The sequence below is a fragment of the Xyrauchen texanus genome, chromosome 18 (assembly GCF_025860055.1).
Source record: "Xyrauchen texanus isolate HMW12.3.18 chromosome 18, RBS_HiC_50CHRs, whole genome shotgun sequence".
Classification (NCBI taxonomy): Eukaryota; Metazoa; Chordata; class Actinopteri; order Cypriniformes; family Catostomidae; genus Xyrauchen; species Xyrauchen texanus.
Window position 1 is genome coordinate 10,788,818 of NC_068293.1, and position 12,829 is coordinate 10,801,646.

The following is a 12,829-nucleotide window of genomic DNA, read 5'->3' on the forward strand; positions in this document are numbered from 1 at the left end:
ACTTACAAGGAAAGTATACACATTGTAAGTGCAGAAAAAGCAGAATTGTGAAGCTTGCTTTTTTTGTTAATGCACTTTAATTATTACGTAAAAACATTTAATATTTAAACAGCAAAATCGTCATTTTTGAGGTGGGAATACTTTTCTAAGGGGATGAACTTATGGTAATGCCTTACCAACATAATTTTCTATGGGTGGCATTTTCTGCATGTAAACAATGCTTTGCAGATAGCTATGGCACGCCCCTTTTAGTAGTTTTTGTATTGTGCGAATGTAACACAATATACAGTACCAGTTGAAACATTGGATATAACTTTAGACAAACTAATCAGTTAGCAATTCAATCACACTAGTCTCATGCCAACACGTATACTGAGTGTATTTACATGCACATTCTTATGTTACGGTTGGTGACAACATGCATGGTCATGTAAAGACCTTAAACATTTTTGTTTGGGTAACTTCATAAATGGTTCAAGCAAAAAATCAATCAGCTCACTTACATTTTTGCAAATTACCCCAATTTTGCATTGCATTTAAATACCTTTACTGATGGTGTTACTGGATTGCACAATTTCTTCAAGTTTTGTGTTTACATTTTGACATTAAATCCAGAATAATCAGATGATTTCTGATCTCATGTAAACATGGTTTTCTTAAATGTTATTTCTTACATTTTTAAATATGCTGATTTTTGTTAGTTATAAGTTGGCATGTTACGGCATAACATTTTCACGTCACGATCATTTCTGAATCTTTTATCATGATATACGGTATTATAATGGTATTGAATTACATTACAAAAACAGGCTGAATGACAAACAAACTTTATTTATACACTTTTCTGTCACATGTTTTACACAAAGGGAAACCATCTTCAGCCAACTATCCCTCTGCACTTTTATGGAACCCATAATACTTCCTCACTTCCGACTTAAACCCTCAGACGGCAGATAAAGGGTTGTTGCTTTCCTCTTTGCTTCAAGTCCACATTGCCTTTATTTACATCAGAGTGCGCATTATCATATATACCGCATACATGAATTGTTGTAAATCTTGATTCACTGATGGGGGGAAAAAATATTGCGCAATCCGAAAAATCTAAACGATTTGGCTAAAACGTTTTATGTATATTTCCGTAATATTACCAAATAATTTCACATGCCATGTTATAAGTGTATTGGTGTGCATGTAAACACACTCAGTGTTTGAGTCTTGTGGCTAAACCTTTAAAACCGTGTGTAATTTTAGTTTTCTGTCTGGCTTTGTGTGCTTCCATTGTTAGTGCAACGGCTGTAAATGTAACTGCTATTTTCACCTTTTTTTATATAACTGAGAGACGAGCTGAAATGATTTTTCTGTGGTAATCGACATTATGCCACAAATTCTGTCGACAGAGTTTGAACTTGAACTTGTTAGGGATAGTATGTGTCATATTTTATGACCCGTTCTTATAATTCCTTTTCTAAACTGATTGTTGATATTTCTTTTGTCCTAATCACTGCAGTTGTACATGTACCAGCTCTTCAGGAGTCTGGCCTATATCCATTCTTTCGGGATTTGCCATCGGGACATTAAACCCCAGAACCTTTTGCTGGACCCAGAGACGGCTGTGCTCAAGCTCTGTGACTTTGGCAGGTCAGTTGGTAATCTCTTTATAGCCAATACACTGGAGACCGTGCATTTTCTGATAACCTGTCAAAGGTCCAGGGCAGGTCCCAGTGGATCTGTGAACTGAAAGTATCACTTGACTGCGTTTACCCTGAAAATCCCATATTACACCTCAATAGGTCTCCAGATGGCCTCTTTGTGCTCTGAGATATCTGTGTGCTGACTCCAGCCTTTCTCACTTTAAATATTTTTCTGGTTATATTTTCCAGAAGATTTTAGGCGAAGTGATATTCACATGTCTATTTCTTACTTGCTTTATGTGAATTGACAGAAAGCTAGGTCATGTGAGACCACAGCGAGAAAACAGCTTGATAATGAAAACCTAGGACTTTGACAAAAATATTGCACATTTTTCATGAATGAGGACACAGATATTGCAGCAGTCTTCATGCACACTAAAAGTGGCACTGAGATATTTTGAGATGTGTTAGCAACTTTACATCGACACAAAGAAATCAGTTTAAGATTTCAGAAAGCTAGCTTGTTGTGCCAAACTGATTTCAGAATCATAATAATCTGGAAAGTAATTTATACAAAATATATATTAAAGAAACATTAAACTAGTTTATGTGATACATGGACTGTATAACTTGTCTTCTGAAGCAATATGATTGCTTTGTTTAATAAACAAATAGAAATTGAAGTCGTTCTAAAAGTACCATTTTTAAATTGAACACAAGGGCAAATGAGATTAAAGAGCTCCAGAAGACAGGAAAATTATCAGTTAGTAAAGACTAATAATAATATGGGGTTCATTTGTGTGTGAACTATTACTTTAAATGTTAATGCCATTACTACCTTGACAAGCACTGATTTCTCATTTTATTTAACTTATTAAACTGACTTGTTTAAAGCAGTTTAAAGCATAAAAACTACAGTTTCAGCATCTCAAGGTTTATTTGTTGAACTGTAGGTTAATGTGCTCTGTGTTCGCTTACTGTATATGATGATGAGTCTTTACTCGATCAGAGAGTCATACATGTGACAATATGTATTTTTGTTCACAGTGCTAAGCAGTTAGTACGTGGAGAGCCCAATGTTTCCTACATATGCTCACGGTACTACAGAGCACCCGAGCTCATCTTTGGAGCAACCGACTACACCTCCAGCATTGGTATGCGATCTCTTATCATACTACAACCATAATCGTCTATGCGTGTTTTTACTCCTTTTATCATTTGAAATATGCAAATTCAAATTCTGTTTAGTGGCTCTTCCCTGGTGCAGAAATTACACATTTCAGATATAATTTCAGCAATTTTCTTTTACTATCATTAAGTTTTATTCAGTATAAAAACTCTATATCTGTCAGCCAATCCTTCAGATAATATGGGCTGTACTAATATTGTGGAACTGAAGGGTCAGTAATCAACTCGTGGATTTTACCACTGATATTTAAAGCCTTGTGTTATGTTTTATTGTTTTACTTGTCATTGCAAGGACATGCTGTGAATTCACTAGGCTGATTATATTCAGGATGTATTCTATACAGTCTTGTTTTGAGTACAAGTTGTTGACCTCTGGCTAATAAGAATGCCCTGTTAAGCATTAGCTTTGCCCCTCCATCAGTCTCACCATCTCTCTGACCTGCTTTCACTGCAGATGTGTGGTCAGCTGGCTGTGTGCTTGCGGAACTGTTGCTAGGACAACCAATTTTCCCCGGCGACAGCGGAGTGGATCAGCTGGTGGAAATCATCAAGGTATTGGCGCCACTACACCGACTCATCTGTTTGATGTAATCAAAATGTTTGTGTGCGATTTTAGGAAGGACAACATTGCTGTGTCAAAAGCAGCTTATAGGTTCAGATGGTTAGTTCTGTACATGACTGTTAACATGATTTAAATTTAAGGGCACTTTTGGCCTTGTTTTTAGTAAAATGCTCACAAGGTTATGTAATGTGTCCACTTTCTTCAGCAGTGAATATAGATGCATTACATGAGAATTTTGTCATTCTTGTCATTATTCTGAAACGTCTAAAATTGTATTGTGCTTAATTAGCACGGTGGTGGCCACAACATTTTAAACTGACTTTTAAGCTGACTTGAAAGACTAATGTCTTCTTAAAAATCACTATTAAGTTATATTTTCACACTTTCACAAAGGATAATGTACAGTCAGCCGGTCATTATAGCTGAATAAACTACAAAAGGGTTATCAGGAACACGACATGAAGCGGTAACAAACAGCTGACTGTACATTATCCCACTTATTACACAGCTACTAAACAAAAAAATTATAAATGGACATAATTGATTTGGCATGACATTATGTTATTTTGTGAGAAGAAATAAATAGCTGAACAGCCAGATTCCACCTCCAGTTCTGTTGGTGTTTATTGTTTAAGTAATGACTGTCTGACTCTTTATTTTCCAGTTTATTACAAAACTTCATATTAAATGAATAAATAAATGCATATAAAACATTGATTTGAGTTGAAATTATTTTATTAGCTTACTTGTAGAGATCGCACAGTGAGACGAGAAGTATGAAAGATGACTCGCAATACACGGAGGAGTGTGATAAGTGGATGTGCGGTTGTTACTCAGAAATATCAGACCACTAGATGGCGACATTGACAAATCAGAATTGAGGATTCCAGAGACCCGTGTTGTAAAAATGGATATTTACCTTGATTTTTCTTTATTTGGCTCACACATCACATAATATTTCACCACAAGAATGCTCTTTATTGACACTTTGGTCTCCTTGATGGTCAAGTACACTAACCTTTAATAAAACATAGTGGCAAAATTGTTGGTCTTGGTAGAAATGACAGCACAACTAAGGTGACAGTCATAACTTTTTACATTTTATATAAGCTGTTTTCACACTATAAATATAAACTTTTTTTGGATTATCAGTAAAAATCTTATAATATTGTGATGGATTTTCAGATTATAAAAATGCTCTGAAACAGGAAAAACAGAAAAACTATTAATTGAAGGCTTTGAGAATTAGCTAAATAATTAATTATGTAGTTATGGGCAAAAGTTAACAAGACAACTTTAATATGACCTGCTTATATTAGCTTAACTGGTGAATATCTTTCTTTCTCTGCTTGTCTTGTTCCAGGTGCTGGGCACTCCCACTCGTGAGCAGATACGGGAAATGAACCCAAACTACACTGAGTTCAAATTCCCGCAGATTAAGGCCCACCCATGGACTAAGGTGAGTAAACAGGTACAGGTCAACTATTTTACTACTTCTAGCACAGCCGTCTTCACTCCAGTTCGTCGTCCACCTAGCTCAACTCGTCGTCTTCACACCATTCCATTTACATAACTCGTCTGTATCCCACAGATCCTGCCAACCTAACTCATATTCTTTTCTCTTTATTGTTCTTAGACATTCATGTTCTCAGCTGGTTGATTAAAGAACAAGAAAAATATTAATAGCTCTGTTGTGAAAGTTCGCCAAGTGTCCTTATAGTTGGTCTGTATAAAAACCTAGTGAGCTGCCTACATAGGTAGTATTTTTTTTATAACGTAGGTGCACGTGTGACTTTCAAAAATGCAAAAGGCTAATTAGGCTGCTTTTTATGATTACCCAGATTAGATAAAATGTTAATTGTATTGATTGCTTAAAGGTTATTAAATACTAAATGAATGTGTTATGCACATATGCTGTGTACTTGCAAGTACATTCAATTTATCAAACCATGAATTATAACTGGGTCTCTCAGATGCCCCCTGGTGGTTATTGGTTATAGTACATGACTGAACTGGAGGGTGTGTTTGGACTTTTCCTGCTTCCATTTAAACCCCTCCCTCTACTACAGTCTTACCTTCTACACAGGATATGCCCAAATGCTTGTGACTCCCTGAAAGAGGGTGAGTTCTCTTCCACTATGTGAACCAGAGTCAGCTTACTAAAACACCATTTTAAAAAGAATTAATTTAGATTATAATAATAATAATTTAGAAACGGATACAGTGCTTATTTAAATTAAGATTAAGGTTAAGTGTGGGGACCGGGGCAAGCTGTCACACTACTTGCTCCAGTTAAATATTCTCAGATTGGGCTTATTTATATAAAGCCATTTTCTGTACAGACACATACATTAAAAGTTTGATTATAAAAAAGTTGCTGGACATTTCCACTGTCACTGCCCAGAAAAACTGCAGATAAATTTAACAGATTCATAAAGGGACTTGTATTCCCTAAATGGGGCAAGTTGTCATATGGGGTCTCATTTATTAAAACTTGAGCATAATCATCTTAAATGTTCCTACAAATGATAAAAAAATGTCTGTATGCATAACATTTTTTTCCTAAAGCCATCCCATTTTATAAATTGCAAATCAACTTTAAATCATTAGCACATAAAGGAGTGATCCTACAGAATGGCCACAAATATGGTGGGACAGAATGCAATTTAAAACACATGTGAAAAGTGAATTTTGTTTATAGTTGGCAGTGGTCCTTGAAGACAGGCATCCAAGTCCTCAACTTTAAGTTTCAAGTCATAAACAAGTAATTTGTGCTCTTTGCCCAAATAAGTGTCAGAGTATTAATTACTATATTAATTCATATCAGGAAGGCTTTTAAAGTATGTTCATCACTTCCCTGTTCAATATCATTTGAGATATACTGTATATTTTCACTGAGCGATCTCAGTTCAATTTGTCTGCCTAGGGATGTGCTTGAAAGTTACAAGTTTGTCTTTAAGGAATATTCCGTGTTCAATACAAGTTAAGCTCAGTCGATTGCATTTGTGGCATAATGTCAATTGATTACCATAAAAATAATTTAGACTTGTCCCTCCTTTTATTTATAAAAAAGCAAAAATTGAGGTTATATTGAGGCACTTACAATGGAAGTGAATGGGGGCCAAGTTTTGAAGGGTTTAAAAAGAAAAGTGAATCTTATAATTTTATAAAAGCACTTACATTAATTCTTCTGTTAAAACTGTTGTGTATTATTTGAACTGTAAAATTGTTTAAATTGTCATTTTTAGTCATGTTAGGGTTTTAGGGTTTGTTGGCATTACAGTATATTATCATGGCAATAAGGTTAAAATTGGCTTTAACTTATCACAGAAAAGCCTAGTAAGCGATTTTAAGACAAAATCATGTTAAAGATTTGCATATTGTTTATGTCTTTGGCTATACTTTTGAAACAGTATTTTAACGTTCAAAAATTGGCCCCCATTCACTTCCATTGTAAGTGCCTCACTGAGTTTTGCTTTTTTTAAAGAAAAGAATAGATGAGACAAAATTACTTTTGGTGGTAATCAATAATATGCAACAAACTGCTGTCAATTGAGCTTAACTTGTATTGAACCCGGAATAACTCTTTAACAAGCACAAAAATGGCACTGTCACTTTAACAAGAAACAAGCATCTCACAGACTCACACAGGTGGCCTTGTTTTTTAATGAGCGTGAAGTCTCTCTTTTTTAGCACACCAATGCAATTTGTGATTTAAAATTAATATTTGTTTTTACTTTTTTATCTGGCTGTAAAGAACAGGAAGGTTTTTTAAAGACACATGTGGCAGGGCGGAGGGCGGGGCCGGGTCGTGATTCTACACAACCGGTCCCTTATCAGGCTAATCATGCCTCCGAGAGGGATAAAGGCCGACGGCGGAGGATTGTCGCGGAGAGAGAGACACATGATGGACATGTCTGTAAACTATCTCTCTCTCCCGCACAATCCTCCGCCGTCGGCCTTTATCCCTCTCGGAGGCATGATTAGCCTGATAAGGGACCGGTTGTGTAGAATCACGACCCGGCCCCGCCCTGCCACTACACATTATTCAATGAATGTGAAATGTGCCTAATCATTAATGGACACCTTACATGGAAGACATTTTTTAATTTCAAGCACTTTTTAACAAAAAATTGATTTTCCAGGTATTAAAGTATAAAAGCTAATTTTAAGCACTTCAGGGACTTAAGCAAACCCTATAACAGTGTAAAAAAGCACTGTAGGGGTCAAATCAATCGATAGAGAGATTATGATGTTCGATGTTCGTTGCAAATTTCACTATATCAGGTTTTGCCTCTATGGTTTGGTTTTTTGGTTTGCGATATAAAATGTCAATATATGGTCCCATCACTAGTTGCTAGCTAGCTAACCCAGCTAATATGGTAAGTTAAATGCTACTGCATCTTAGCTGACCTGTAAAGGTTAACAATCCCATCCTACCTCTGTTGGGTTTTCAGATGCCTCACAAAATTGGACACAGTTCATAAAGCGTCTGTAATTTTTGAACCACAGGTTCTACATGTTGCAATCCTTTTGTGGCCTTCGATGATGTATTCTTTATATCCAAATGAAATTACCTTTGGTATCATTTTGGCTGTGTCGTCCTTAAATGAGTGATCTTCAAACTTGGTCCTATTCTCGTGGAAGTTGATTGGTTGGTTGTCTGGTTGGTTGAATGTGGAGCGTGAAAATGCAGATTTGAAAATCAAATGAATCGTTTATTGGGTAAAATGAATCGTTGATTTGCTGCACATCTCTGATATTTGGTTTTAGAAGGTATCAAGTCTTTCCTAGTCAGAGGGATCGAGTCCTAGTCAAGGCGCTGTCAAGTTTTGATTATGTTGAGTCGAGTCGCAAGTCAAGTATAAGCCATGCGACTTTGAAGAAAGTGAGTGCAGCCAGAGTCACTTCACTGTTTCTGCTCATATACTTTACATGCATCTTTCCATATATTTATCCGTATATGTACTGTTTCTGCCCATATACTGTAAGTGTATAAATCTCATTAACCTAATCAGTGATTTTCATAATTAATGTTAGATTCATTCATTGACCACTTTTAAATACACGTCATTTTCCAATCATATTCTCATTAAACATTTATTTAAAAAAGACATTTACTGTACATGCATGGAGTGTACATTATTTGGAACATTTCTGTAAACATGGTATAATCAGAATGAAATAAGACATGCATTCTTCTGCTCGCTATTTCCATTTATTACATTGCATTTGAATAATTTAACCGAACTATTTATTTTCATTGATATCCTCAACAATAGCAGATGAGAGGCTGAAGAATGAATTGGAAAATGCACATATTTTTTGAAAATGTCACTGGCGCACAGAAAAAGTTTGTAAGCATGTTTTTCATTTGCCGGACACCGTTTCTGCCTCACTTTATGCTGGATCATATCTATGGGATTTAGAATCAGTTCAGATTTTTGTGCGTTTAATTAATGAGGCCCCTGCTGTTTATTAAAACTGATTTCAGAAGACACTCAAAGTACATTTTTAATTAATTATAATTTGTTAATTAATGCAAAAGCATTCTGCATTTAGATTGGTTTTCTAATTAAAGTGAATAAACTTCTTGTGTTGTTTGGGTGTCTGACTGCATCATCTGATTGGTTTGTAGGTGTTCCGGCCCCGTACGCCTCCTGAAGCCATTGCGTTGTGCTCCCGGCTGTTGGAGTACACACCGACTGCTAGACTGACCCCACTAGAGGCCTGCGCTCATTCCTTCTTTGATGAACTGCGGGATCCAAATGTCAAACTTCCTAATGGACGTGAGAAACCATCCCTGTTCAACTTCACAACTCAAGGTTTGACATTTATCAACACTCAATGCTAAAGGTTTGCTACCGAATGTATGTTGAGGATGATCAGTATCAATTATTTTATGATAAACAACAAAGAACATATGTTTTCTTTTAATCTCTGACTGCAAATACCTTTTCTGTTGTAATTCTTCCACTCTCTCTTTCGTTCACTCAGAGCTGTCCAGTAACCCCTCCCTGGCCTCTATCCTAATTCCTGCTCATGCACGTAACCAGGCAGGAGCTTCAACTCCCACCAACGCCTCTGCCACTTCAGGTTAGTCCTTGTTTTATACCCCTCATTTAGACCCTTTTCAGGTCAAGGGCATGGAAAGAAACATAATAGGAATTTTAAAATTGTGATTTCTAGATGTGGAAAAGTGATAGGGCTAGTTCACCCAAAAATGAAAATTCTCTCATCATTTATTCACCCTCATGCCATCCCAGATGTGTATGACTTACTTTCTTCTGCTGAACACAAATGAAGATTTTTAGAAGAATTTCTCATCTCTTTTGGTCTATACAATACAAGTAAATGGGTGCCAAAGTTTTAAAGCTCCAAAAATCACAAGACAGCATTAAAGTATGACTCCAGTGGTTAAATCAATGTCTTCTGAAGTGATATGACAGTTGCGGGTGAGAAACAGATCAATATTTTAAATTCTCCTCCCTGCTCAGTCTATCTTCACTTTAATTTTCACTTTCACATTCTTCTTCATGCATATCACCCCCTACTGGAAAAAGAGAAGAATTTCTAGCATAAAAGGATTTAAATATTGATCACACCCATCATATCACTTCTGAAAAAATTGATTAAACCTCTAGAGTAGGGCTGAAACGATTAGTTGACGTTATCGACAACGTCGATAATAAAAAATTGTCTAGAATAATTTTCATTGTCGAATAGTCTTTTGATCTCATTTAACGTAACATGAGATCACATTAAACTCTAATGATGACTCGTGAGAGCAGCACTGCACTTCACGACAGACTGAGGAGAGGAAGAATTACACAGATCACAGTCCAGATTCACTCAGAACTTTCCAAACAGCTTCAGACGATGTAGATCGCAATGTATGAGGGAATTATACAAAAATATCCAATAAGTAAATACAGAAGCACTCTTGTTGTGGAATAAGTGGAGCTGGAGCTCTTTAAAGGAAACACCCCGGTGTTACATCTTAAATGCAGTTTTAATGCGTTATAGCTTTATTAAAGTTCAAATAATACGGAAGCTGGTCATATAAATACTACAAACTCCGAAACTGGCATTTCTCTGTGCGGTCAGCGCCTCTTCTATGAGTTGTGTGAATGTCCCGATCTAAGCGGGGGGAGACTGAAACTGCACCCGGCTGACGCACACACTGGTGCGGGGATGCTCATCCCTCGAGCGCGCTTTTGCTAAAGCTAGATTATAATGCTATGGCTCGCGATTTAATGAATCATAATATATGTCACTGTGTGTTTATTATCATGAAGAAAATTGGCAATACGCAGCTTTATTAATAATAGAGAGTTTGTTTATTTTGAGAGTTAAAGATGGAGAGAAGAGAACAGAAAGATGAGAGAGGTGAAGTCTTCACCCCATTATACACTGCAACAAAACAGTGTTTTCTAATATAAATAACTAAAACTCATTTAAAACAATAATTTACTTTAGGAACTATACTGCAGAAGAAAAAATTGTTATCTGAGAATGTTGAATATAATATAAAAAATATAAATATTATAAATATATAAAAACCCTTTTAAAAAAGATGCATTGACCTGAGAAGCATCATATAAGATATTTAGACTTGCTTTAAGAGAATTGATCTTGAATATAAGTATATTTTGTCTTTATTGCACTAGCAGAAGTATAACCATGTGATCAAAATACACTTAAATACAAAATACACTTACTGTATATTTAAGATACATACTCTTAAAGCAAGTCTAAATATCTTATATGCTGCTTCTCAAGTAAATGTATCTTGTTTTAAGGATTTTAAGACAATTTTCTTGATGCAGCACGTGAATTTGTGTTAGGTTCCTGTGTTGTCTGCCCTTTGTTCTCGGTTTCACTATCATGATTATTTCACGTTTCCTTGTTGTCCGCTCCGTATTTTTCATCTCACCCGTCACCGATCCCGGTCCATGTCACGTTTTCCCTGTTGTCCGCCCTGAGTCTCACTGTCCGTGTGTTAAACTACATTTCCCACAATTCCCGGCCTCCCTCACTGCCTGCACTCATCATTGTTTCCACCTGTGTCTCGTTCAGTCTCCACTTTGTCTGTGTATTTAAACCCCGGTTCTTTGTGTAGTCTCTGTCGATTGTTGTTCATTTCTTGAATGTCGTCTAGCCTGGTCTGTGTCCCTTACCTGAGTTCTTAGTTTTGTTTGCGTATTGTTTCCTCGTGTTTATCTGTTTCATTGTGTTTTAGTTTCCTGTTTTCCCATCGTGGACTTTCATTTGTGTTTACCTTTGATTTCTTATGTGTTTATCCCAATAAAACCGCATTTGGATCCGCACCTCTTGTCCTGCTTCACACCCATCATAACAATTTGTAAGCAAGTATTTTTCTGTAATGTTCAATCCCACGAGCACGGCGGTAAATCAGACAATGTCACATTTAGACAGCTACTCTGCACTTTTTACGTATTACAAGCACTTGAGGTGGGGGTTGCATTTAGAATTTTGGTTGCAATGTTGTGAACTTTTTGTGAAGTCATTTCATAATTACACATGCATTATGACATCATATGGATAGGATAGGCTACATGGAATTTGTACATTTAAAAAAAGCTCAAACGTGGTTAAATAAAAAATAAAATGTATATTTTCACAAACAATATAGCCTATACAGTTAAGTGCATAAGTTTGCATACCCATTTTGTTTCTATAAGTTTCCACACAAATAGCCTATAAGAGATTCTATTTTTTTTATGTAGTACTGCCCTTCAAAAGCTACATATCAATCAATCAATATTTATTTATAGAGCTCATTTAAAAACAACCATGGTTGACCAAAGTGCTGTACTTGGTAAAATGGTTATTACAAGAAAATAAAAACAAAGTATATAAAAATAAAAAAAAGATAAAACCTCACAATTTACTCTTATTTACACAAATCATACTGTTCAAATGTTTGCACCCCTTTGATCTTATGTTGCCTTCTTGAGCATCAGTAATTGTTTGCACCTTTTGTAATAGTTCTGTATTAGTCCCTCAATTGTCAAAATATGTGCCTCCTATAAAGCCACTGTTGGGAAGAACTCAAATGTGCAGAAGATGCAGAGAAATCAAATAATTTGACTGTAGTTGGGTTTTTTTCTTAAGAGGGTACATCTTCACTGTTCAGGACAAAGCAGGGATTCATGAACAATTATTACACAAACAGTCACTGACCATCAAGAAAGCAACACACCATATTAGAAACCAAGGGAATGTAAACCTCTTCACAGGATCATGTGTAAATGCAGTTACTATATTGTCATGTGGAATATATGTGAGGATGTGTTATGTCAAATAGCTTCTTTAGGGCAGTACTAAATAGAAACAAAATGCAACTTTTATGATTAATATTTTGTTTACGAACTCAATGAAATTCATACATTTGGGTCGTGAAGCATCCAAAAGTGACCAATTT

General features: G+C 35.9%; 1 protein-coding gene across 2 annotated transcripts in view; it reads left to right on the top strand.

Annotated features, from left to right (window-relative positions):
- Positions 1 to 12,829, top strand: part of LOC127658587 (glycogen synthase kinase-3 beta) — a 96,680-nt gene that overhangs the window by 82,834 nt on the left and 1,017 nt on the right. The window contains exons 5-10 of one of the 2 annotated variants that reach the window (XM_052147956.1): positions 1,508 to 1,638; positions 2,679 to 2,785; positions 3,274 to 3,371; positions 4,745 to 4,852; positions 9,020 to 9,206; positions 9,379 to 9,477. In XM_052147956.1, coding sequence (XP_052003916.1) covers positions 1,508 to 1,638; positions 2,679 to 2,785; positions 3,274 to 3,371; positions 4,745 to 4,852; positions 9,020 to 9,206; positions 9,379 to 9,477 — 730 coding nt within the window. The remainder of the gene's footprint in view (positions 1 to 1,507; positions 1,639 to 2,678; positions 2,786 to 3,273; positions 3,372 to 4,744; positions 4,853 to 9,019; positions 9,207 to 9,378; positions 9,478 to 12,829) is intronic. The other variant, XM_052147957.1, reaches the window with a different exon arrangement.